At 42.2% G+C, this 27,635-nt stretch overlaps 1 protein-coding gene across 2 annotated transcripts; it reads right to left on the bottom strand.

Moving 5' to 3' along the window:
* On the bottom strand, positions 1–27,635 carry CLDN18 (claudin 18). Of its 2 annotated transcripts, none has more exons than XM_053600076.1 (5): positions 27,337–27,635; positions 6,933–7,097; positions 6,295–6,412; positions 3,210–3,320; positions 1–2,284 (listed from the first exon to the last, which is right to left on the bottom strand). In XM_053600076.1, the coding sequence occupies exons 1-5, from the start codon at positions 27,554–27,556 to the stop codon at positions 2,113–2,115; spliced, it is 786 nt and encodes a 261-aa protein (XP_053456051.1). In that variant the 5' UTR covers positions 27,557–27,635; the 3' UTR covers positions 1–2,112. The 2 variants fall into 2 exon arrangements, with proteins under 2 accessions (XP_053456051.1, XP_053456052.1); XM_053600077.1 differs by lacking the exon at positions 27,337–27,635 and adding an exon at positions 19,235–19,575.

Genomic DNA, 27,635 nt, shown 5'->3' with positions numbered 1-27,635 from the left:
AATATTTAAGTAACAAAACATGCAGGTCAATACTCAATGCAAATACAATAAGAGGAATAACAACAAAATTACAAAGCACAATTATAACTATCTGGAGGCTTTCAAACAATTTGGTATTGGATAGAGAATGTCCTAATTAAAAACCCAGCTGAACCACACCTTACTGCTTCAGACCTGACCAGGGACTTTCTAGCGGTAGGAAGCAGAATTCATATGCCCCATGGCCTTCAACTCAAATGGATGACTTTTAGCTCAAATGTCCAGGACTCTTAACAATCTCCATATCTTAGATTGCTCATCACCTCTGCTTCTTTTTCTTCCTCCTTCAATTGGTTGTCTGTTTTTTACCCTGTCTCAGGCAATGAGTTACATGAGTGTCCTCTCCAATTTGGCCCTCAACTATTGCTGTTCCAATAAGAAGGGTCTCTGAGTTTACTGGTCTGGCTCTTGGTGACCATGATGATGCCTTATTATTTAATGGGACATGACCTGGTCTTTCTCTAGACATAATTTATTCAGCCTGAAGAAGCTTTTGGGCATTCACTAAAGCCTTTGAATGTGTGCTTTTTATATGCACTATTGATGTAAGGACTTTTTCCCCCAAATAATAACCCAATGGCCAATGCTGCTCCCTGTTTGGTAGGTTGTAGAGACTACCCTTACCTGGGTTGCCCGGGAGGCCTATTGTGGCTTTGGTTCTGGAATGGGATTCTGGTGTCTTGGAAGAAGGAGTTTTGGGCATTCTGCTCAAAGGGGAAGGGACAGGGAAGGTGTGTGCCTCAAAGAGCTTTCAGTTCTGCCTGAATAGTCAATGGCCCAACCGCACTTGGTGAATTTAGTGAAGGAAACAGCTTTCAGAGTAAGAAAACAGACCACAGTGCCAAATAAGTGTGACTGTCAACTGGCAGTGGCTTGTAGCCATGCAAGTGTAGACATGGGTCACTTGGAAACATGACATTATATTTAGGCTCATTTTTTTGTTTTAAAGAACTGGAACTAGTTTTAACTTCCTGGGATTTGCTGTGTTTCATTATTTACTTTTTATATGAGTGACACTTATTATGAGTTATCGGAGTTATGGAGACCTCAAAAGGGAAGAATTAGGATCAATGAGCTTTCATGAAATTTGAACTGAAGTGTGACTTGAAAAAGTATAATACAGACAATATTAAAGCAATTATTTTTTTCATTTTTTTCTATCTATGTTCAGGGGTGAGGCTAATTCAGAAGGATAATGTATATCATTTTATTAGCACATTGTTTATTGTAACTATGTTTAGGACTTAGATTACAAACATAAAAATCCTTTTCTCATTTTTCTAAGGACCATTTCCTGACCTGTGATAGAAACAGAATTCCAGTGGAGAGCTCAGAAAACCTCTGGGATCTTCTTGCTAGAATTAGGCTTGGTTGCCTCAAATTGAAAAATCCCTTTGATCTGATAACTTTTAAGATCATGGCATCAGAAAACTCAGATAATGGGCTGGAGAGATTACAAATATCTTTCCTCTATCACAATGGTTCTCAACCTTCCTAATGCTGCGACCCTTTAACACAGTTCATGTGGGTTGTGACCCACAGAATGAGAACTGCTGCTCTATCAACTCTTCTTCAATTAGGGTTTATTAGTAGCCAAGTTGGGGTTGGGGGACACAAAAATCAAACAGCAGAAAGTAATGTCTTTTGGACTAATGTCCTTTTTTTCCTTCAAACATTTTTCTTGGGGACAAGTTGGGAAATAGATCATCAATGGGTTTGTTGACTAAAATGGGGAGGGGAGGAGTTTGTCCAAACTCTAATCATCAAATCAGACAGGAATTCTAACTGCATTCTATCATCAGATTAGAAAGGTTATATTTAGAAAAAGAAATACAGGATTGAAAACACGAACCATTGCCTCTAATTCATAAATAAGTGAGCTGTTTTGTGATGGACTATTTAGAGACAGAGACATGTGGTGAAGACTATCTGGCCTCACCAAAGATGAAATCAAGGCTTTTCTAACTTCCAGCTGTGAGTCAAAAGTAATAGGAATCAAGATGGAATCTCCTTGTTTTGGGGGTGGGCTCTCTTTGAGAGTTTTTTCTGCTCATGCCAAAGGGTCGTGGAGCATTACACATAGTCATACTTGGAAGGACGAGATTGTACTTCTTCTTCGGTGTGGGCACCCTCATCGTATATCTTCTTGGTTTTGGTGTTGGACCCAAAGCCAGTGCTGGCCTTGAAGCCTCCAGGCTTGTAGGCAACATTGTGGCCTGAGGCATGGTAAGACACGGCTTTGTAGCTGAAGGAAAAAGAAACATTCCATGACCACATATGTCTTTGGTAGGAGGACTAACCTTTCATTTAAAGTATCTCAGTTTCAGCTCTCAAAGTTCAGTATTTCTGGAAACCCATCCATCCTGGGCAAACCAGGACAGTTGTTCACCCTAGTTTTCATGGTACTGGTTTTCTGCCTCTGCAGTGGAGTAGAATTTCCTACGTTGTATTAGAACTTTGCCAAGCTGGTAGTCGGTGACTAGCGAGTTCCCTCTGTTAGTCAATAAAAGTAAAGCTGAACCAGAAACAATGTTCAGAGAAACACTGTTAAGCCAAACAATCATAGAATTTGTGAGCTGGAAGATACCTGTGTATGGTCCTTCTCTAATCTGCTCATTATATGGAGGCTCAGAGAGCAAGTGACCTGCTGGAGGTCACAGGGCTGGTCAGCAATAGATCCACGCTGGAATCCAGTTCTCCAACCCGGATTTCTGGAGTTACAACAGGGTTTCTCAACAGCAGTACTGTTGACATTTTGGAACAGATGCCTTTGTCATGGAACTGTCCTGTGCATTGCAGAGTGCTCAGCAGCCCTGGAGTCTACCCACTAGATGACAGTATCACTTCCCTCCACTCTCCCAAATCTGTAGCAGTTAAAAATGTTTTCAGATGTTGCCAAACATCCCCTGAGTGGGAGAAAATTGCTCCCAGCTGAAAGAGCCACTGAGTTAGAGCATAGCAGCTCAAAGGAACCTAGATGAATGGGGTTTTCCCAGACTGAAACATTCCTGTTCTGTTTTGTAGGTTCCCCATACAAAAGAAGGTTCAATTATCCTTCAGTCAATAAATTTCTTCCATATACACAGAAAAATCATTCTGTCTGCAAATTATACATTAAAATGGACTCTGAACAAATGAAATCTCTGACTGCATGGGATGGGAAGACTCACTTGGTTTCCTCAGGTACCAGCCCCCGGCAGGCGATGCACATCATCACACCCCCAATCAGCGTGAGGCCTCCAGCGACCCAGCCTACGAACAGAGCTGCACCAAAGGTGTACCTGTGTGGGAGATGGGGCTGTGACTGTGGCTGACTCAACTCCCCAGACTTTGCCCTCTGCCCTGGCCATGCTTGTTTCTCTCTGTACTGTTGGATTTCACATCTATCCCTGCCCATGGCCCCTGAACACACACTTTTTGGGTCACAGCCAACTGATCAGGTACCCTGGAGAGTAGGATTGGAATTGATGCTAATTTCAAAAATACCATTGTTTGGACTTGAGCATCACTCAGGCATAAAATTATAAACCTGATCTCTGAGAAACATCCCGGGAAATCCCCCTCTCTTTATGGCAAAGAGAAGTATCTTGAAGGTTTGACAAGAGAAATTTGAGGGATATGGAAGCAGTCTTAAGTTATTATTTCTGGAGAAATCTTTGTTTCTTAAGTGCTCACTGTGGCCCAAGAAACATTCATCTTATCTCAAACAACCCTCTCCACTCACAGAGGTAGGAATCTTATCTTCAGAAAGAACTAAACTGGAGTGGCCATTCCTTCTTCCGTTCATGTACTCATCTGTTAACAAGTATTAACTGAGGTCCTACTCTGTGCCTGGCACTGCCCTGGCACTGGGACACAGGTGTACACATCATAGACAGAGACCCTGGTCTCATGGTGCTTCAGTTGCAGACCACACTGGAATTCTCACCTGCAGTGGTCTGAGTCCAAAGCAGGTACCCTTCCCCTGTACAATCCAGGGGTACTAAATTTCAGAACAGGAGTGAGAACAAACTTTCCCAGCAATAAAATAATTGTGATTCTAAATGGACATTTTTGGATGGTGGAGATAGGTATCCCAAACCCTCAGTGACTTCAAACTGTTAGGATGTCAGTATTTTGATGCTAGCTGGTACTGACCTCCATCTCCAAGAACAGAAAAGGAGAGCTCAGCACAGTGGTGCCTTCCCTTGGAGGTTTGGTTTCTCTCTGTGTTCCTCAAAGAGGATGAAGACTGTTTGAGGAACACCAATTATAGCTGATATGTTTAAAATCTACTACACAAGTTAAGGCCATTACACTAGCAATAGGAAGACAGCAATGTGTGTGCAATCCTCTGCTACTTAGGAAAGCACCATATTTTAGATGTGCTTACAAAGCACACACATTTTAGCAGAAGTAAAATAAGTAGCATAAACCTCATGACCAAGTGTGTATATAGGACAAAACTAGTTGACTGAGCTCAGCCCTTGAAAACACTCTGGGGGTATATTAACCCAGTGATAGGACTTATCACTCCCTTTTCACAGAAGAGGAGACTGAGGATCAGAGAGGTTAAGTAATTTCTTTAAATACCCAGCAAGGACATGGCATGAGGATTCAAATTCATGTAACTCTGCCTTCAGGGCCCTGCTTGTAAATTATTGTTTTTTTTTTTGTTCGTTTATTTATTTATTTTTTTGAGATAGAGTGTCATTATGTTGCCCTCTCGGTGGAGTGCCATGGCACCATAGCTCACAGCAACCTAAAACTTTTGGGCTCAAGTGATTCTCTTGCCTCAGCCTCCTGAGTAGCTGGGACTACAGGTGCCTGCCACAATGCCGGTTATTTTTTATTTGTTTGTTTAGCAGGCTCAGGCTGTGTTTGAACCCGCCTGCCTCATTGTATGTGGCCGGCGCCTTAACCACTGAGCTACGGGTGCTGAGCCTCCTCCTTGTGAATTGTTAAGCTATACTATCTTCTATGCGTGGGGAACGTGGTGTCTTCCTCAGTGTAGACACCCTGGGTCAAGGTTAGCAAGACTAAATACTTACCTGGGGTAGGAAAGAAACATAAATGAGTAGAGTGAACTAGATATAAGAACACATTGCAGTTTCTCACTCTAATTTATGGGGAGATCCCCACAGGCACACTGAAAAATGGCCTTAGAGTTGGGCCATCTGGGAGCATTGGGGACTGTGGAAGACTGGACAGTGAGTCCAGCTGACAGCTGCCTCTCAGCTGCAGAGACGGCTGCCATATGAGAATGAGGGTCTGGTGCTGCCAGATCTTCTGATTTATGTTTTTATACAAAGCTGGGGAGAAAGAGAGGGAGTGAGGGAGAGAGAGAAAGAGAACGAGAGAGAGAGAGATGTAAAATCTTGTGGTAGGTACCAGTGGTGCTCTGCCCCTTACCATTTCTGTGTGCTTCTTCCCCCAGTTTGTGTGTTCTTTTCTTTTACCTTATGGCCCTGTGACTGTCCCTGGGATTCTGTCTTTGGTTCAGCCACTAGAGCCACTTTGCCCACAGAGATGTCTGGCATTGAGGTATGGACTCCCCTCAGGTCAGGCAGAGTCCAGGGCTTCACTTGGAATCACACCCTTGTTTGGCTCAGTCACCTTTCCAGCCCTGCTTCCCTCACTCCCTGACCAGCCTTCCCTTCCTTCATGAACACTCACACAGGGTTCATCTTTTCACGATCTGTTTCTAAGGAACTCAATTCATAACACTTCTGATTTTAAAAGACTGGTGATCAGCTCAGATTATAAAATGAAACATGTAGGCTCATATGAAACACCTTGCAGGCTGTGTGTGGTACAAGGGCAGGGAAGAACCAGCAGTTGTAGAAGGAAGAAACATCACTCTTCTCACCCACCCTTCTCCTTGCTCATTTCTATTCAAACTTTTCCCTGTTTCTAGCTAGATTCCCATTATGGACTGTAGAGGTAAGTTGATGTTCATTTACATGTCTGGGTTAATAGTGTCAGTTTCATTGCCACCACAATGGAGCTTGTATAAGAGCGTTAGATAAATACTGTGAACTGTCACTGTATTTCAATGCAAATGTCAGATCAGCCTCAAGTCATATCACCAAGAACATTTCACTGAAATGAAGTTTATGAATTTACAGGTGATTGTTGATTTACTATATGGCATGGTTGCCTGTGATAAATTTTTGCTATTTCAGCCACTGACAGTCACATTAGGCACATGTGTTTAATCAGATTCTTACAACAATATTCACCATGGAATGCCAAGACCTAGATTTAGGTGGTTACCTGGTCTGAACAGTCTGCACCATCCCACCCATGCCGGTGTACATGTTAGCTGTGGACATCCAGAAGTTAGTAACCAGCATGTTGGCAAATACAGACACTCCAGCAATTGCACAAAGACCTGTAAGCAAAGAACAAGAAAGCCCCAGAGTCAGAATGATTAATAAAGGCATTGATTGTTGAATTTCTACTATATGCTAGCCATTGTGATAGACACTCAGCATGTCTTATCTCACTTATTGTGGAAGGATTTGTGTGTGTGCAGAAAAAGATTTCCCACATATCTTGGGACCTAGGGTCAGTAGTCCAAATGCCTTGGGTCTGATTCTTTGGTGATGTCAAAAGCTCTTCCCTTAAAATCATTTTCTAGATTAGAAAATGTCTTTTAGGGATTGAATCACATGGCTACTTTAGGGTTGTGGTAAAGTAGCATATATCCTGGCTTATATTGGGATTGGGGAGGCAGCTAAGAGGGACCTTAGCACTCATGATGATTCTGTAGACTATAATTGGGCCTCCAAACTCAGATCTTGAATCCCAGTGTGAACCATGTTCAACACTGTGGAAGAGTCATGTTTCCTCTACCAGAATGATGTAACTCCGACATTCCCAGGAGTGGGAACTGCAGGCTCTGTGTTTACCTGAGACAATGAACATGATCCCAGAGGTCAGCGTCATGTTGGCTTTGGCGGAGTCCTCCATGCTGCCAATGCGGATGCATTTCAGGGCAAAGATGGACACCAGCAGGCTTATGGCCCCCAGGACAATGCCCACAATCATCAGGGCCCTCACCGCCTGCAACATGGCTGTGGGACAAGGGGCAGAACACAAGTAGACAAATAAGACCCTTTCAACACAACTAATGAGACTCTGGGAAAGACCACAAAGCTGTCACCACTAACCAGCACCAAACCTCTGAGAAACATCAAGCCCACAAACTGTGAACCCTGGCATCATCTGACTGATGAAGGACACGCATAGACTCTATAGATGTCTACAGAGTGAGAATTATGAACGGTTGGAGCTGAGAGGGCCCTTGGAATGTATCTATTTCAGTTTCCTCATTTTAAAGCTTGATAATCTGGGATCCAGAAAGGGAAAATGGTTTGTCTAAAGTAATGTTACAAATTATTGATGAGCCTTATAGAAAAACCATGTAGCTATGACTTCTAACTCAAGTATCTTTCTTCTCCTGTCTTTGCACATGAGCTCAAAGCTTTATATAGTTGTGTCCACTTTAAAAAGCTAGTGTTCATTTGTAGCATATGATGAAGCCAGGGCCACTAAGAAGGCATCAAGGGCATCCCATTTTTGTCCCTTTCCACAAGGAACTACTGGGGCCATGGTGAGCTCTAGGTTTCAGATGTATGCAAAATGGTCACTACATCAATATCCAGCTTTCCGACATGACCACGGGTTATTAGCAGTCTCCTTTCTGGGAATCAATACAGGGACTTTCCTGCAGTGACCATGCTTCCAGATATATCTAAAGCTGTCTCTAGTACCTCCTTAAAGTGCAGTGACTCATCACCACAATTGTTTACTCGGCTCCCATGACTAGGCACAGGATGACAGTTGCTAACAGGTCAGATATGGTCTCTGTTCTCATGGAGCTCATGCCAAAGTGGGGAAAGACAGTCATTAAGTCCATTACAAACATAATGAACTTTACATGGGAGACAGATTAGTTCTTGGTGTCTTCCAGTGGCCAAGACCCCTACTGTGGGTTGTTCTGGCAGAGCTGAACTGCAGAGTTGTGTGAACACTAGAGAGCTATGTGCTGGACACCAACTGTTTTATCCTTCCACTATGCTCTCCTACCTCTTTTAAGCATATTATTCCTGAAAAGAGTTGCCATGTCTTACATCAGTGCTTTTCAAATTGTAGGTATTTAAAGTTTAAAATATCCAATTTGACACAAATTAATGGCCTGGAAAAATACAAAATCACATGCTTGAGTATCACAGAAATGTCAAATTGTTATAAAAGTTTAGAAATGTTTATTCTCAGTTTTGGTACCAGAACTGTTTAGATGGGTAATAGTTTGTGGGCCTGCTTGGTAGGCAGGACACACTTTGGGTAGCACTACTGACCCTGATCTTTCAGGCTGTGACCTAATACCTGGCACCTTGACCCAGCTAATGAACCCAGAATAGGCATCCAACTCAAACTAGGCAGATGAAATCCTTTTGCACAATGTTTATCCTCTGGACACAGAGAACATCACTATAAGTACAAAGTACAAGACATGAATCCTGGGAATCTGGGGTTGTCATCACATCAAGAGAGCTGGTAAGGTGCTGTACAATGACAAGTGGACAAACCCAAGAGGGTGGTAGAGAGTCCTGATAGAGTTTGAGATCCCGACTCCAGATATTCCTGAGGTCCAGACACAGTCTTGGATTCCTGGAGCTATTCCAGCACCATTATTAGAAAATAAAAATCCCCTTGTCTGTTCAAGTTAATTCAGGGTTCTGTTATTTTTAATCAAGTGGTTTTAACTTGTACAAGATGGTTTAACCAGTATCTGGAAATGCTAACCTATAAAGTTTTATTGTTGATGGAGAATTTCTGCCCCTCAGGCATTCCCCCTTGCAGATGCGAGGGACCTCTCATGCCAAGCCTTACAGCCACAAAGACGTCAGATCCTATAGTCTGTTTGTCAGAGAAGTGGCAGAGGGCATCATTTTTGTTTGAAACAGCTGAGTTTTTTTTTCTAGTTCTATGAGCAATAAATGCTTGTTACAAAAATTTCAGAACTTATAGAAAACTGTAAACATGGAAAAAAAACTCCAATAACCTGTTATCCCAACTCTTGGACATACCCACATTTAGCATCATGGTGGGTAATTTTCCAGGAAGGCAATTTTTAAAAAGGAGAAACAAAACTTTAATGAAGGTCACACTGTAACTCACATGGTTGAAGACTGTGCTGAGTTTTAAGTAATAAGAAGGTGTGGGATGCACTCAAAAGAGGCGCCATTCTTACCCTCATCAAGGCCAGTTAGTAATGTCCAAAATTATTCAAATTTGGGGATAGAAAAGAAACAGGAGCAATACTCAGTTTTTTTTTTCTGCTTTAAGGAGATACTGAGGGATCTGCTTACACTGCAGTGGGCAAAAGGCTCATGAAGCTGAAAACAAAACAGAAAGCTCCATCCTGCTCTGTCATAGCTGGTTGCTACTTTTGGTTGAAAACTATTAAGAGATTTTCAGACATTAAAAAATTTAATCCATGCAAAAAATGCTGCACCATAGAACTATCTCCAAAAATGCTGCAATAGTATTATCTCCATTTTATAGTGGAGGAAACTATAGTGGAGACTCAGAGGTGAAGTAACTTCCCTAAGGACACACAACAAGGGAAAGGCAGAGCTGGGGGTCCAATCCAGAACTGTACAAAATCCTTACTTTCCCATCACAGCACATTGCTTTGAGGTACCTTATTCTGCAAAACAGGTGGAATCTTGTTGCTGTCAAGATATGGGCTCTGTAGGCTCCTAAGAAACCATGTCCTACAAATCCAGAGACTCAGCAATGAAATGTCATCCTCTGAAATGGATGCTAAGAATATGTAAAGGAACAGTTTCCCAAAATCATCTCAGGAAACAACCTGCCCTAGAAGATCATTTATAATTGTGACTTTCAAGACAAGGGCATTCCTGTCTCCTCCAGGAGTCTTGGGAGGGAGTGCTCGCCAATGTCTGTGGGAAGCTTTCCATCTCAAATAACAGCCACCGTCGGTGGAGCTGCCAGCTTATTCACTCTAAGGTGTATATCGTAAAGCAATTTGTCATTCTGGAAGAATTGGCAATCAATCAGAAATATTGAAAAAGGAGAGTTAGATCATGCAGAACTTGTTAAAGAGCCTTCTGCCAATGTCTGAGGAATGGAGGGCGAGCCTTCTTACCAGGTGTCTCCTTAAAGGAGAGATGACAGTGTCCAGTGACTCTAGATCTACCCCCATGATTGCCACTCACTCAGTTCTGATTATCTCCTCTCTAAAGAAACTTTTGATTTTAACTTTGCTTCCCTGCTGGGAAGAGAATTCTACAAGCAACCACCATCAATCTTGCTCCTGCTATCAACTGTGATAGGTGCCCGGAAGTAGGAGGAAATGCGATTCACCACTCATTGCTGGAACCCCCTCCTAGGACCGACCAGGGGATACATGGTGGGGAACTTCCCTTCCAGCTGGATGATCCTCCCATTTGGCATCCTAATCTTTCTCCATAGATAGATAAACAGAGGACTCTCCACCCCCAAAGCAGGCAGTTTTCTCTTTTTAGCTATACTTATTTGATATTCTGGTCAAGAGACTTATCAGCTGATAACAGGTAAGCCAAAGGGCTTTCTAGCCTGATTCCCTGAACCAAAGGTGTGACTACAGCATTCCTCCCAGTGAATAATGAAGTGTTATCAGACTTGAAGGGTGGCAGGATTCAGGGCTGAAAGAAGCAAACAGAAGAAGGGGAACTCAGTGTTCCCTCGCTGTTGCAAAATATCTTATTTCTCCAAGTAGCTATGGACTGAAGATGAGGTGCCCTCAGGTGTGGTTCTTAACCTTGGCTACACCTGAGCATTTCCTGGGGGAGCTTTTAAAGAAGTAATAATGTTTGGTTCACCCCCAGTGGTTTTCATATAATTACTTAATAATAAAATTTCACGAAATAATGTGGGAAAATAGCCCTGGAGTAGAGTTCAGGAGGAGGCACTCAGAGTGGGGAACTGAGAGGAAAGAGAGCTCCTGGGAGCCGGCAGAGAAGCGAGGGCAGGCTGATGAGGCAGCAATTCACCAGGAGCCACAGGGCTGGGCTGGGGCCATGGGGGTCAGTCAGGAAGATGGAAGGATTCTCACCTTCAGGCAGAGCTTGGCCTCAGCCTGGAGGCAGGAGGGGCTGGTGGAGGAGTCCAAAGGAGGGGGTCGCAGAAGAGGCATAGTCTGAGGCCACACCCCCAAAGAAAGGGTCTTAATAACAAGGTGGAAGAGCCTAGATTCTCCAGAGATCCTAGGGAACCAACATGGAGGTCCTTTGTATCTTGTGAAATACTATAGAACAATGTAATGCTAGGTGAGTGTTGTCAGGCAAGCCATTTAACCTCAAAGAAAACGAGTTTCCTTAGTTCTGGGGTGGGAGAAAGGCATCTTTTACATAGAGAGGTTATGAGGATCAGATGGTACTTGGCACCAGCATAAAACTAAACCAGACTCAGTAACTATCAGTTTCCTCCCCTTCCCTAAAAAGAACCTATCCTTTGCCAACCTAACATGGCCCTGGCTTGTATTGACTGTATGCAAACTTGAATCCTCTGACATGGTGATGAAGTAGGTGTGAAGATTTGAAACAGCCTTATGTGTGGGATTGCTATGGGCAAGAGTGGAAGAAAGTTTGAGAAGAGGAGGAAGAGAAAGGCTTATACATAGCAGCACCACGTAGGAGGGAGATCAGGAAAAATGGGTATAGTGTCAGGGGAGCTCGCTGATGAGAGAGGCAGTGCAGGTGGGTTCCCATCCTCACTGCTCTCCCTTTTCAACTTTGCTACAGTTGGAATGTTATGTGTCCTTCCAAAATTCATATGTTGAAATTTAATCCCCAATGCAATAGTATTAGGAGGTGGATCTTTAGGAGGTGCCCTCTTGCCATCTTTGAGGAGAGCAGGCCCTCATTAGACACTGAATCTGCCAGTGTCTTGATCTTGAACTTCCCAGCATCTAGAACTGTCAGAAAGAAATATCTATTGTTTATAAATCATCCAGTCTAAGGTATTTTTGTTATAATAGCAGTAATAGACTAAGATAACCTCTAAGGTAAAATCCAGCCACATAATTCTGATGATGCTTCTCCCTACCAATAAATGCTGCTGTATCCCTGACTAGGCCATCCGAGGGTATGATGCTTTGTGTGGCTTCCCCTGCCATTAAAGACCAGAGACATGAGTTGAACATTCTGATTCCTTTGTCTTAGCTTTGCTCATTAAGTAATCAGGGCACCAGCAGCCTCATTTTTTTTTTTTTTTTTGCAGTTTTTGGCTGGGGCTGGGTTTGAACCCACCACCTCCGGCATGTGGTGCCGGTGCCCTACTCCTTTGAGCCAGAGGCGCCGCCCTTCCAGCATCCTCATTTTATACCTCAGTTACAGGTTCTCTTGGGCTTTATAGATGCAGTCTCAGTTCCTTATGGTGCTTCCTTCACATGTACAACAAAGTGTACATGTTTAGATGTTTGCCCACATATTTAAAAAGACATGCTTGCACTGAAATAGTTTTCCTTTTTTTTTTTTTGTTGGGGATTCATTGAGGGTACACTAAGCCAGGTTATACTGATAGTTTTCCATTTTTAAGAGAGGTAAAGCAGCTTAACTGAAAGAGACTCAGTCAAGAGACTCTCTGAGATCTCATTGCAACATTATAACTCACTTATCATCACACTATTTCTAGGGCCAGTTTTTTCCACCAAAAATTGGAGAAAGACAAATAAGTTTCACAACCGGTGAAATCATTCAGACGATAGCAAGAAGTAATAAACAGGGCAGCTCCTTTAGAAAAAAAATACTTATGAGCAGTCTTGCATTATTTCCCCCTTTGGTTTTTTGCTTTAGATTTTGTGAAATTGTTCTCTGTGTTACATGCAGTTTGGTTATAAAACCTCCATTCTTGTGTGTGAAAATATGATTTATAGTTTGTTGGGAAACTCCCTAACTCTCCAGTGGCTGTTATTTTTTACATATTGGGGTAGAAAGGGGGAAATGTAGCCAATAATATTTTTAAAAAATCAAGAACCTCATGCCTGCAAAGGGGCTGAGAAATGGTGATGTGCCTGTCTCACAGGTGGGATGAGGGCAAGGAAAGGAAACAAAAGACCCCCAATTATCTTTACTTTAGATATTTGGATTCATAAAAGATAGTTGATTAGGGAGAAGAAAAAACATCTGAGACATAAGATGTCCTTCCTATTAGAGAGCTGTGAGTGGTGTCGACATAGCAGTGATGATTTAGTGATGCCAGGCCAGGAGCATGTTCACACAAATGCTTTACTGTGAGGCTCATCACAGATGAGGAAACAGATGTAGGTGACCAAGCTGTGCCCTTGATGCCAACTCACCTGCCTGTCATTGTAGGGCCTGCCAACCGCACCAAATTCAGTCCAGATGTTCGCAAACACATTAGAAAAAACATTTCTTGACTATAATGCCAAGCCAGGGACATGATGGAGCTAGGGACATGAGTTTGCCAGGTCTCTGCCCCTTCTCCCCCTGCTTATAGACTGTCCCTTGTTCTTCCCTACCACTGTCTAACAAGAGGGGAAATAGGAACCAAGTGCAAGTCGACTGTGCTTTAAACTTGATACTCCTAACTGTGCATCACTAACGATATTGCTTTCAATGGGTCAAGGTGCCTATATACCCTCTGCTCTTATTGCGCTTGAGCCCAAACCAATCTCTTTGATTCTAATGCAACCCATTCCTAGTGGGAATGTAGAGACAGGGTCTGGGCATGAGGTAGAGGAAGAGGGCACAGGCTTGGAAGTCTTTCAGGCTTGTATTTAAACACTGCTTCTGGTATCTTCTCTCCATGGGACCTGGGGCAGGTTACTTTGCCTTTTCCTCTGAGCCTCAGTTTCCATCTTTGTAAAAATAAAGCTAATACTTATTTCCTTGAAGATTAAAGACTCGATGTGCAGTCTAGTAAATGATATTTATCTGTATTTCTACTCTCCTCAGAGCACTGTATGATGCACTGACTGGGTAGAATACGAGAGGGAATCTTGGGCTATCAGTTATACAGAGCTGGTAGGGCTACAGGTAAGCAGTCCTGCTACCACCATCATGTACCACATTATTAACATATTGTAGGTTGCTTAATGTAGCTTGTTAAACTGAATTAAATTATTCTATGGCTGTAAGTTCCAAATAGACATAATACATTTTTGTCCGATGAATGAAAACTTAAGTGAGATCTTTCAATAAAAGAGCTTGTACTTAGGAAGAATTTAATAACTGGTAGTGAGTTTTATGATTATTAACTAAAGTGGCATAGGTATGTGCCTGGTACTTTTCTGTAAACACTTAAAGGCTTACTTCTCTGCTAGAGAGTGGTACTTTCCTGAATTCTAGGTCAAAATTAAACTCTCTGCAACCTTCCATGTCTACCTGCTCTGCACTTTTTCCAGCTCCTCTGCCTCAGATCTCTCTTCCCTAAATCTCTTGCCATACTCGAGAGAAAGCAATCGTTTCTGATGGCAAGTTAAAGGTTAGGTCCTGGCCAGTTAATGTTACTCCTCACCAGGGTTCACAGCCACCCTAAGCTCCCTCTCGGCTGCTGCATCTCCTTACATTGCTGCCTTCAGCTTTTGAGTTTGTTTTGAGCCTTTGCTTCCTGGTAGTCTTCCTGCCCATTCCTTTAGTTGGCCAAATCTAAGTCATCAAACAAATATTCGTATCTGGGGATGCCAATTTATAGTGCAGCCATTCTTGCTCCATGAGGACTGGCTGCTCTTAAATCCACACTGCTCTCCAAGGCCACAGATTATCAGTGATTTCAAATATTTCCTTTTCTGCAGTCTCAATCTGAAGAAATGCTTTTCCTGGTTTCTTGTGGAGTCCTGTTCCCTTGACCCAGACAGGTAGGACTGGGGTGCACCTCTGTGGTGGCTGCTGGAAACTGCCCCCAGTTACCACACTGGTTCAGCCCAGCTTGACTTTTCTTTTTTTTTTTTTGTAGAGACAGTCTCACTTTATGGCCCTCGGTAGAGTGCCGTGGCCTCACACAGCTCACAGCAACCTCCAACTCCTGGGCTTAAGCGATTCTCTTGCCTCAGCCTCCCGAGTAGCTGGGACTACAGGCGCCCGCCACAACGCCCGGCTATTTTTTGGTTGCAGTTTGGCTGGGGCCGGGTTTGAACCCGCCACCCTCGGTATATGGGGCCGGCGCCTTACCGACTGAGCCACAGGCGCCGCCCCAGCTTGACTTTTCATAGCACAACTGAGATTGGACAGAAAGCAGCACCCACTCCCCTCCCCCAACCATCCATGGCCACTGTGGGCCATGCTGGATGGGAGATGCAAGACGGGCACATTGGGACCCTCTGGCCACAGCTTGCTGGCAGAGGAAAGACTACCAGTTCCCAGGAGTCCTGAGGACATTGCGGCATGACCTGACATTCACATCTGCGGTCCTGCAGATGTGATCTAAGGAAGCCCTTCCTCCAAGCCCACTGTACCCTAAAACCCTCCTCAGAGAGCCCAAGACTTCTCCCTTCATGGGTTTGAAACACCTCAGGCCTCCAACAGGTGGCAACCGAGTTTCCTCTCTCAGAGTGATGTCTGGCCTGACACGGAATAGAAGTGCCTAGCATTACCAGATCTCCCTCCCTCCCTCTCCCACCTCTCCTTTCTTTCTCTTACATTTTAGAAAAATTATGCTGTTTTTTTTCATGGCTATATTTACATTCCTCTGACATTAAGTGCCAGGGAAATTTTATAATGTAGAAACTCATCTCAAACTCCACCTCCTTCTTGATTGCAGGCCAACCGTACAAAAATGTCTGGCTTCTGAAGCCACATGCTATACAGTATATTATTACTATCTTATATCAGATAATATTTTACACATAGAGGAATTCAATATTTGTATGAAAAATAAATATAAATCAATGGTATATCCTTTGCATGCTCACTGGTTTGGGCTAGAATTGCCTCTTTAGCAGAACTGAAATCAGTATAGTTGCTATGTTGCAGCCCAGGCAGTTACTATTCAAACGGTTCCTGTCGCAGAGACAGTAGGTGCTCACTAATTAGCTGTAGCTCTGATGTCTCCCAGCTCCCAGGGCCTTGTGGCTACCTCTGGCCAATGTTCTTTCAGGCTGAGGCAATTAAGAGTGGCTGTGCCTCCTTTGAACCTTTCTTCTCTTGCCTCAGCAACTTTGAATAGTGTAACTGCAAGGAGGCTACTCTTCCAACGTGGACTTTAGTGAGCAGGGAGTAAACTTTGGTTTTGTTAAGCCCCTGAGCTATTTAGGTTTGTTTATTGCTAGAGATGACATTAACGACTCTGATTAGCAGAGTCCCTGGACATGCAAAGGCTATTTACCGAATACGTGATTTCATGAACTAATGAATCTGTTTCAGGCAAGGAGGGCCAAGTCTTTTATTACATATGGAAGAAAAACAGCAAAAAGTTGTAGTGCGTAGGCAATCTCCTGTCTTTTCTTGGGAAATCCTAGACCTGTTTTTAGTTCATATGGCTTGCATGAACACTTAAACTATTCTTCCTATTCATTTCAACTTGTTTATCAACCATTTGCTGAATGCTCACTCCTTAGTAGGCCCTAGGAACTAGGGGCATAATTCTGACCTAGCTGAAGGGACCTGTAACACAGGAGCTGAATGACACAAATATATAAATAACCAAGTTAAAAGCTACGGTTCAGACTCAAACAGAACCTGTTAGTGAAACCATCCTGATTCCCTCCCCTCCTGATCCTTGCCACTGAATAATTGCTTTTCTCATGATGTTCCAAAAACAGGTGTAAACCCCCCCCCATGACATCTATTTGATATTTACACATATGCCTGTCACCTCCCCTGAGGTTTACATGTGCCAGGAAGGCCAGTTTATGTAGAGTACTCTTTGTACTTACCCCATGAATGGTTCTCAGATTGGTGAGAAGTGTCATGTAGGGTTAATATGCTCAATGCCATGAAAATGCTCTGGGTTTGGTACAGAGATCTATGAAATCCTATTCAATTTGGGGACTTGAGGAGGCTTCAAGGTAGATTTGTGGAAAGGGTAGTTAGGGGGGTAGAGAGGGATATTCAAGAGTGTGGGGCCAATGAGGGTCCAGGATCAAGTCTAGAGTATAGTAGAAGGACAGGGAGAAGATAGGATGGGGGAGGAGGACTGGGAAGCGACAGGTCAGGGAAGTAGGTGAGAGGTGTAGGAAGGCTTGGTGTCAGGCTGTTGTGTCTACATCTAGCTAAGCTGGAAATGGGGAACCATGATTTAGGTGTTGGGGTTTTGAATTGTCTAGGGAGGTGACAACTGAGAATTGGAAGCTAGTGATGAGAAGACTCCTCTGATCCTCTGCTATAGTCAACATCATCTCTAAAGAGATGAAGGATAGAAACCAGACTGATAAAGGTACAGGGTAAGGGCTGGTAGGAAAATGCAGTCTTTTGGTTTGGTTGTCAGTGACCCAGGAGAGACAGAACTTGACCATGATCAGGATCAAAACAAGATTTCCCAGGAAAGGAGGTCATAAGTCAGGAGAAGAGATGCAAGAGGCAGAAGTAGAGGGGCTGATCAACAGGGCACAGCTCAGGTGGGATGGCACAAAGCCTTCAGAGCCCATGGAGAAAGTGGGGATGTGCTGCAGCCCAGACTAAAACTTGCAAGGGGGAAGAGGAGGAGACATTCTGAGATGGGTCAGGGAGGATAAGATCCTTTGGTAGAATAGGAATGACAAGTTAGGGTGGCAGAAATGGGATTAGCTCATTTAGGAGAGTGGGAATATTTGGGAGCCTTACTTGTGGAAACTGTGATACAGAGTAAGCAAGAGATTGATGATATGTCTTGGGGCTCTGGGAAGAGGTTCTGAGCATGAAGTCATGCCTTAATTTTGAATGTAAGGAAAATATTTTCTTCTTCATGTAATAGTTAAAATTAGTAGCTAGCAACTCAACGTTCCCTGTATTGCATTTCATTCCTCTGACCTGTCCCCTCCCACTATAGTGTACCAGACCTCCTCAGTCTGGTTTTCTTTGCCCTGGCTGAGCTCTACTTCCCAAGCTTCCCTAAGCAAGTCTTTGCACAGAGTCAGTGATCCTGTTGTAGCTGCAATGAATGGTGTCCCAAAAATGGAATGAATAATCCAAATCTACTCTGAAACCCATCTTCCATTTCTTTTAGAGAATGAAGATGAGTTAATTGAATTGCTTTTCATAATTCATTTTCAAGGGCTCCATAGCTTCTTGAAAATTTCTGGAAAATTTATTTCCATGCACTTGTTTACAAAGTATTTGTCTCAGAGAGGCAAAACCTAACAGCGTTTTCCTTTCCCCACCACAGTCACATCTTGGCCACCCCTTAAAGTCACTGATTAGCTTGGCCTCTTATTTTCTTGCTTACTTCTTAAAAAAAATATAGACAGAGCTCCCATATTATCTAGAATCCGAAGTTGCTTTGATCCTTATTTGAAATAATTATCTCTATTAAAGTAGTAGTTTAACTTATTTCCCCAGCACCTGGGATAAAAGCTGACGTGTTTGCCACTGGGAACATGACCAGTGACCACTTTGGCTGACCTCACTTAAACTAAAATGGCCCTAGGATGTCCCCTTTGTAATTATATTTATATCCTACTTTATTATAATATAACTCTATTATTATATTTTGATATACATTGATTTTTAGAAGAGTATATCAGATATTCTCAATATAAATGAAAAAAAGGGGACATTTATAATTTAATGGCATTTTTTTGACACCTACAGAGATTCCAATTTTTCAAGAGAAGTATTTAATAGAATTGAGAATAAAGTTAAATGAGCTCTCCATAGACTTTTCCTATAACAAAACACTCACCATCTTACTCCCCTAGTCTCATGTGTGTGCAAGAAGGAGCAAGTGACGTGCTCATATATGCATGTAATTTACTTTCTCCTTGAGCAACATCTAGGTATCAGGAGCATGCTCTTACAATAGACCCATTCTTCTGATGGCCTGCCTCCTTACTAGCAATTCCTTTGTCTTGGATATGAATTCCCCCATTTTCTTCTTGATGACCATTGCCCTATGTGACATAGAGCCAATTTCTCTTATTCATAGCTTTTATCCTGAGCCAGAGCTGCCAGGATCACACCCAGAGGCGGGAACGTGGCTCAGTGTGAACTGAGATCTCTTCCTGCGCCCCCCAGGTCCTTCCCCAGGGGCGCACCATGCCTACCTGGAAGGCCCAGGATGGTGAAGTAGGGCCGGCACTCAGTGAACCCCGAGCTCTGCCTCACGCAACTCCTCCAGAGCCCTTCGTACTGGAACACGGAGGTGACGGGGTTGTCATACAGGTCCTGGGTGCTCCACATGTCCATCCCTGTGGCGGCGATGCACCCCGCCAAGCCCAGGATGGACAGGAGGAATCCTACGACTTGGCATGTGGTGGTGGACATGGTCCAAGCCCACTGGCCCTGTGGCTGCCGCCTCAGAGAAGCTGCCGCCCTCCGGCTGCAAGGTGTGTGCCTACAGCGCACTCGACAGGAGCTGCTCTAATCAGATGGTTTCCCTCTGCTCCCGGTGTTTGCTCACAGTGTTTTCCTTAGATAGTTCAGTTTCGCTCCTGGGTCAAGGGCATTATTTTTTCATTTGTTAGAGAAGCGGCCCCAAGAGGCACTTGTCCTACAGAGCTGGGAGACCCAGGTAGTTCCAGCACAGAGCTGAGGGCACAGGAGGACCCCTTCCTCCAGGCCGTGCCAGCTGTCCCTGTCTCAGCCCTGGCCCCACCCTGATGCGCCTGGGGAAGAGGCTGAGGTGTGAAGTGTCCAGCACTGGGAACATGACTGGGGACCACTTTGGTTGACCTCACTTAAACTAAAATGGCTGAGGATGACTTGCCATGCTCCATCCTAAACCAGACTTTTCACATTCTCTTTTCACACTCCTTTTCACTTATATCTTTCCATTTTACAGAAATGGGTAAGGCAGGGATTATTATTTACGTGGTTTTTCTTTTTTTTTTTTTTTTAGGTGAGTCAAGTGAAGTAGACATAAGTTAAGGACCTTGTCCAACTGCTTTGAACCACAGATACTCTAAAAGCATGAGGGTGGGGCTTCCACCTCAACTTCTAGTCCTGCACACCTCCTCTTGCAGCCAGGGCAGGTAATGTTGTCCCCATTTTTGAGAACAGGTGATCCAGTCCTAGAGATATGCTCTAGGTCCAGAGATATAGCAAGTGGGTTGAGAAGCAGCCAAGAGCTGTTCACTTCCAACTCATGCTTTCACTCTTTCCCCAGAACCATGTGAAGACTCCATAGCAGACATAGAAGTTTCCCACGAAGGCCAAAGGAGGGACCAGGGCTTGCTGGGCCAAACTTAATCTCTACTTCACTTGACTCACCTTTCCTGCCTGGTCACTGAAAGTCTTAAGGTCTTCTGATGTTGTAGCTTGCACTGGGTGATGTGGGAGCAAACTCCTAAGCCCTTGTAGGTCAAGTTTCTTCATCTGTAATGGGCAGGGTCTAAACTAGAATCCTTCAGAGCCCTTTCAGATCTCATATACTATCTTCTACATTTTGCATAAAATTTTTCATCACAATTGGTCAAAACAGGAATTGTATAACCACAGTTGAGAGACATGGCTAAAGATATCAGGTATTAGGTTTTGTCTATACAACTCAGTTTTATTAGAGGATTGATTGCTGCTTCCTGAGGATCATGTATGTCATGTCTGGGCTTTGAATTCAGAGTTATTTTATGAGACCTTCCCAAATCTTAATTTAAGGCCCTAAAACACATTCTGTGTTTCTTCCTTTAGTCTCTAACCTTTATAGGTTCTCCAGGAAATGAGCCCAAGTGTCTGGACATTTCAGTGTTATCTTGGGTGCACCCAGCCACAGATCCCACACCTTTATTCCCAGCAAACACAGAAAGCAAATATGAAAGTCTCCTCCTAATTTGAATGGAAGTGATACCCCCCTTAACGTCACATCTTACTTTAGGTTTTTAAAATTTTTATTATTTATTTATTTATTTGAGACAGAGTCTCACTTTGTCGCCCTTGGTAGAATGCCATGGCATCATAGCTCACAGCAACCTCCAGCTTTTGGGCTTAGGCAGTTCTCTTGCCTCAGCCTCCAAAGTAGCTGAGACTACAGGTGCCCGCCACAATGCCTGGCTACTTTTTGTTACAGTTTGGCCAGGGCTGAGTTTGAACCTGCCACCCTTGGTATATGGGACCAGTGCCCTACCAGTGCCCTACTCACTGAGCCACAGGTGCCTCCCCTTACTTTAGGATTTGTGATTAGTGTTTCTAGACAATAAAGCATGAGCTAGAAAACCTAAAATAAGAGGGCAGACAACAGTGGTATGACTTTCAGTGAGTAAGCATTGATGGCTGTATAGCCCTGGAACTGAGCTACAAGGCTAGGTCTAAAAAGCAGAGAGGGAACAAGTAGGACGAGGAACACTGGTCTTTGCTGATGGACATGGATTGACCAATTAGATTGGAAAATGCTGTTGGAATAATTTGGGAATGATTCTGCTACTGTTGCCATGGATAGTCCATCTTACTCTTATTTCAACCAAGAAGCAGGTTTTATTCTTAAGAGCATTAACAGTTTAGTTTCTAGTTGTTTAGTTTATGAAATTTGTCTGACACTCTCCCATCCATATATTGGCTATAATACCACCAAAATAATAAAGAATAAAAAAATAGTTCATTACAAGTTATCTGTTCTCACTTATGGCAGTTTCTCTGTCAATTTCCTTATGAAAATGTTTTTATGCAAAATTTCAAAATAAAACAAAAGTTACTCAGGTAATAAAGAATTGAGCTTTCTTTTTTGGTTGAAATGGTGGCAATGACTTTTTTCTTTTTTTTGATGAAAAAAAGTTAATTTTAAAGGATAGACTAAAACTATCTCCACATAGGCAGAATACTTAATGAGAAGAGAGAAATTGTAAGTCTACAAACTTCTATGTAAAATACATATTGACATGTTTTAAAACACCTGGAAAATGAGATTTTTCACTTCTTGGTGAGTTTTTTGTGTGCTGAGTGGCCCACTACTTTGGCTATATCTGCCAAAGAATGAATGGGGTCCTCAGAGTAAAATCTGCTGAACAACATGGTAACAAGCTTTGTTGAAACGTATCAAGTATATCTCTAGGGTTTAAGTCCTGGTTTGATTCTGTTTAACAACAATAGGAGTGGAACAACTTTGTGTAATTGTCCTTAAAACGGTGCATTTTTTTTTGCTGACTTCCTTGGGGACATCATCCCTGTGTTCAGAGTTAAATATGGCTCTAGCAGTATCATTTTAAGCTAGAAAGTAAGTTTTCAGGAACTTCTATTATTTTACCAACATTGGAGAAAATATTTCTACCGCTTTTTATAATACCATGTATAGTAATTAGGTAAAATGGTGGCACAAATAGCAATATAAATATAGTAGCAAGAAAAATACTTGACATATCTATTAATTTTTTTCTTTTAAAATGTTATAATGTATTTCCTAATTTCTGATTCCACCTTTTGGTGTTCATAATAGAAAATCAAGAGAAGTTATGAACAAATCTAGAAAAAATATTTGGCATACTTCCTTTTTATCAATTCTGTGTATATATTTTTCACATGAACACAGGATTATGTTCTTTAATGTTTTGCTCTTTTCATTTAAATGTATTAATGTCGGGGCAGCACCAGCCCCATATGCCGGAGGCGGCGGGTTCAAACCGAAAAAACCTGGCCCAAAACTGTAAATGTATTAATGTCATCACAGCTCTTGTAGACTTTGCTTAATGTGAGTGTATCAGTATTCTGTACATAGAAGTGCAATTATTCACCTAAACAGCATCTATTCTTTTATAGCTAGATTGTATCTTTCCCCAATTGTTTTTGTATAAAAGGCAATATTATGATGAACATCTTACATGTAACATTTCTGAGTACTCTTTTAGAATAGATTCCTAGGAGTAGAATTAAATGATCAAAAAGTGTAAAGTTTTAAAAAAATCTGTTTTACATATTGCTTTCTATGAATTTCATTCAAACAGAAGTATTTGAAAGATTGTATTTATTACCTGCGTTATGAATTTGGTAAGTTATACGTGATCACTTGTTTTAATTTGCAGCTCTTTAGTTATTGACTTTGAACCTTTAAAAAAAACCAAATATTTAAAAAAAACCCAAATATTTATGAAACATTGTTTTCCTTTTCTTGAATTGTCAGTTTGTACTCCTTCATTTACTGGGATTTTAGCACTTCTTCTGTAAATTTATATCAACTACTTATTTGCTAAAGATATTGATACATTGCTGTAATTGCTAAAGACATCTTTTCCCATTGGTTATTTCTTTTTTTAATTTCATTCATAGTTTTGGAAAAAAAAACCACAATGTGTTTCATTTTATGGGCTTCCCGGTGCCTGGTGCATAAGATGTGGTGAATAATCAACTGGGAGGATGGGGACCGAAGAAAAAATGTGTTGAATAAATATTTGCTGAATGATGTAGTCAAATGAACTTATTTTTCTTTCGTGTTTTCCTCCCTCGTTTCAATGCTTAGAAAATGATTTTCCATTTAAGAGACAAAAAAAATTTAGAATTATTTTATAGTTTTGAAATATTTAAAAGTGTTTTATGTATTTTTCTTACATTTAATTAATCTGGGCTTTATTTTGGTAAGTGTATACTGTAATTCCCTTTTCCTTCTGAAAAATCCAGTCAAAAATTTCTGTAGGCTTTAGTGAACAACCTTCCCTTTTCCTCAGTGCTTTGTAAAACATCCTCTATCTTTCATTAAATTCACACATATGTCTAAATTTAGATTTTGTTCCATTAATCTGTTTGTCCATCCTTATGCAAAAACTCACTTTTAATTATGAGACCTTTAAAATTTGATTGAATATTTTTTATTACTCTTAAAAAAAACCTTAAAAAATTTCTCACCCACTTTTCTTATAAATATACAGTTTGTCATGTTCCTATCAGGAATTGCTTACATGTATTTTGATAAGAATTCTTGCAATGGGGAAGAGCTCAGACTCTGGAGAAAGTCTGCCATTTATTACTACAGCACCATTAGGGAAATTCTTAAACTCTGTGCCTCAATTTCCTCTATTATCAAATGGAGATTATTCTAGTGCTTACCTCATAAGGTTGTTGCAAGGATTAAAGTGTATATAGGTAATTTATTTAAATTTATATAATCATATAAATTAGACATGTTAATACAGGTATTTGTTAATTTCTTAAAACAATGCCTGGCACAGAGCAAGGTCTCAATCAATTCCATTATAAATATTATTATATATGAATTAGAGGAAAATTCACATTCTTAGAATATTCCCATCTAGGAACCTATAGTATATATTTCCACATAAGTCTTTAAAAAGTAAATATTTGCATTTAAGTCTTTAAAACAATTTCATAGTAAAGCTTTAAAAAAAATTTAATTCTTGCCAAATATTTAAACATTTTTCTTGTAACCTAATCATCTGTATCCTCATATTAATCAGAAAAAACCCCCAAACTCCCCCCAAACATATTATTCTTAAGTATTTAACATATATTATTGTACTGTGTCCCCCCTTCCCTATCTATTATCATACACAAACAGAAGTAAGTTCTTTTAATTCTCTTAACACACTATCCTCTCTCATGCCACTGTGTCTTTTCCAAGATGATGGTCTCTCTTTCTGAGAAATCCTTCGCCTGTTTGCCTTCTTGGGTAACTTATTTGTTAGTATAAGGTTAATTCAGTTCAGCGTCATTGCTCTTGGAAGTCTTCTCTTTCTTCACAGTGTGTACACTGTTCCGTATATGGCACTTGCTACACTTAATTGCCGTGGTTCTCTACCGAGATGTTTTTGCCCCCCAGGGGATGTTTGGAAATGTCAGGAGATATTTTTGCTTGTTAAATGGGTGGGGTGGGGATGCTACTCCTGTCTAGTCGGTAGAGGCCAGAGATGCTGCTGAATGTCCTGCAGTGCTGCCTACATGAAAGACTTACATGGCAACAAATGTCAGTTGTACTGAGGTTGAGAAACTTTGCTTTGCAATGATCTGTTTACTGTATATCTTTCTTTTTAAATTTATGAACCTTTTGATATCTACCTGGGGTACCAAGAAAGTATATACACATTTTAAGTGATCTTTTTGAAGGTAAAATCGACCATTCCCAAAAAGCATAGGTACATTGGATACTCATGTCTAGGTACAGTTGACCAGTAATGGTACCTTCAATTCATCTTTGGAAAGAACTACGTAGATGACATCTCTTAAAGTGTGTATATATTTTTTTGGCACCCTGTGCATATTCCCCATGTGTAGACAGCTTGGGACATAGTCAGTGCTCAACAAATGTTTGTTAGATGAATAGACATTTTTTAACTCCACAATTACTATGTATTGTTTATTTCTTTATTATTTCTGTGTATGTGAGAGGACCAAAGACTTTCTGCTTTTCCTTTCCTGTGCCCTTCAAGAAGGGACCTTGTTTAAATTTGGTCAGCCTAGAACAACTGTGCTATTGGTTATAGGCCTCATGAAATGACTTTATTGAGGAAAGTGACCGTCAGTTTTATGCCTAGGAGTTCCCTGGAAGACTCAGTTGTATCTTCTTCCTGCTGAGCCTGAGAGAGTCTGTGCTTGCATTCTTGAGAGCACATATCTCAAAGGAAATTTTAAAATTCTGTGCTGTCATTTAAATGTAAGTATGAGAGATGTTGGCAGCTCTGAGAGGCTGCAGCGCTAGGCTTAGTCAAGAAATGAGGACAGGGAGGTATCTCTGCGCTGTGGGGCTCCACTTTCGGTCAGGAGAGATTTCTGCTTTGTGCTTTGTGACTCCCTATTAGGGTTACAAACCAGGGCTTTGGCATAGACAGGACAGGGTTTGAGTCCTGGTTACAGCTGTATGTGACCTTGGGCAAGTTACTCAGACTCAATTTTCTTGTCTCAAAGGGTGATAGTGATAGCACCACGCTTACAAGGTGGCTGAAGAGGTCATGAAAATTGCAAGGCAGTTGCTTACTCAAGTACCAGTATATGATTTACCATTGTTACTTCTCCTTTGTGAAGAACATCTGAAACCTTCAGATGTCAGCACTGCAGACTGATTCTCTCTACTATGACCTTAGCTCTGCCGTACCCTGTAGGCAGGATATGGGTACTTTCCATCTGAGGTTAAGGAGAAGCCCGTGTTAGACCCAGAGCTAAGCAGGGGTCAGCAAGACATAGGGGCATGTAAGTGGTTCATCTTCCCTGCAGCCCCAGTTGGGGAGCCCCCACTGACTAGCTGCTGGTCACCTTCCCATCTAGCTCATGTTCTCCTGGCATAGCCAGTCCCTCCCCTCCCCCTGGTTCTACTGCCTTTGCCTTCGACTGTCCTCCTGCTTCAATCTCTTTTGTATGCTCTTGTCAGATTAATATTCTTAAAATACCATAATTCTAAAAGAAAAAATAAAACTCTTGCAGGCTTTCCAACCCCTTAGCTTGGCATTCATTGCTTTCCATAATTGTCCCCTCTTAAACCCTCTCCTCTAGCCCAGGTCGTTCTCTCATTTGCCCCCGAGGAAGACTTGAGTGGTAGCACCCTCATGGCTTTGCTGTACTGCTGTCCCCTCCAAACTCTAACTACCTTTTGAGGGTCACTTGTTTTTCCACCTTGAGGAAGTCTTCCCTCAGCAGTTTCACCCTCGTCTTGTCCCCTGCAGCACCGGCTCCTCCTTACTTGGCACCTCATCATACGCAGCCTGGTGCATACTTTCATATTTTAGGGGGTGGTAAGGCCACAGAATCCAGAGGTTGTAAGGATCACTCCACAAATAAGTGTTGAATATATAAAATAACAAAATCACTATATGAATAAAGTCTTCACTTGTTATTATTTCTTTGTGTCTTGACCTGGCTGAGGCAAGGCACAAGGGAGCCTGAAGATGGAACTCTGTCAAAGTGATAGGCAGTCCCCAACTTAGTGAGGGGCACTCTCAGGGATAAAGGAAGAAAATAGCTAAGTCTGGGCTTTCTGACTCCTCTCTCTGTGGATAATTGAAACTATGCCATTGCTTACATAGGAGTTATTAAAAAAAAAAAAACTTCTTGGGGAGAATTGAGCACATCCAGTTAAGAGAACTGGAAGCTCCAACAGCTCCAGAAAATTGCTCTCCCTAAGATTCCTATGGTGGCAGTGGCTGGTGGTCTAGTCAAAACGAATTGCAGTTGCTTCCTCCATGGACACCGCTTGTGGTGTCCATGCAGAGGCTGCAGTCCCCTCTCCAACTGCAATCACCATCCCCCTTGCTCCCCAGCCAGCCAGGCACCTGGACCTCCTTACCTGGCAGCCCCAGCATGGTGAAGTAGCCCCGGCACTCTGTGAAGCCGGAGCTCTCTCGGACACAGGAGCGCCACAGGCCCTGGTAGTTGAATACAGCTGTCACTGGGTTGTTGTACAAGTCTTGGGTGCTCCACTGGTCCATGCAGGTGGCAGCAATGATACCTGCAGTCCCAATCAATGAGACCACAAACCCCAATCCCTGGCAGGCGGTCACAGCCATGGTGGTGTGTGATGTCGACACAGAGTGCCACACGACAAATGGACAGCACAGTTCTGAGAGTGCTGAGTGTGGGGCTGGA

Source organism: Nycticebus coucang, chromosome 8 (assembly GCF_027406575.1).
Source record: "Nycticebus coucang isolate mNycCou1 chromosome 8, mNycCou1.pri, whole genome shotgun sequence".
Taxonomy (NCBI): Eukaryota; Metazoa; Chordata; class Mammalia; order Primates; family Lorisidae; genus Nycticebus; species Nycticebus coucang.
Note: the sequence above shows the minus strand (reverse complement) of the source record. Positions and strands in the feature narration are given on the sequence as shown.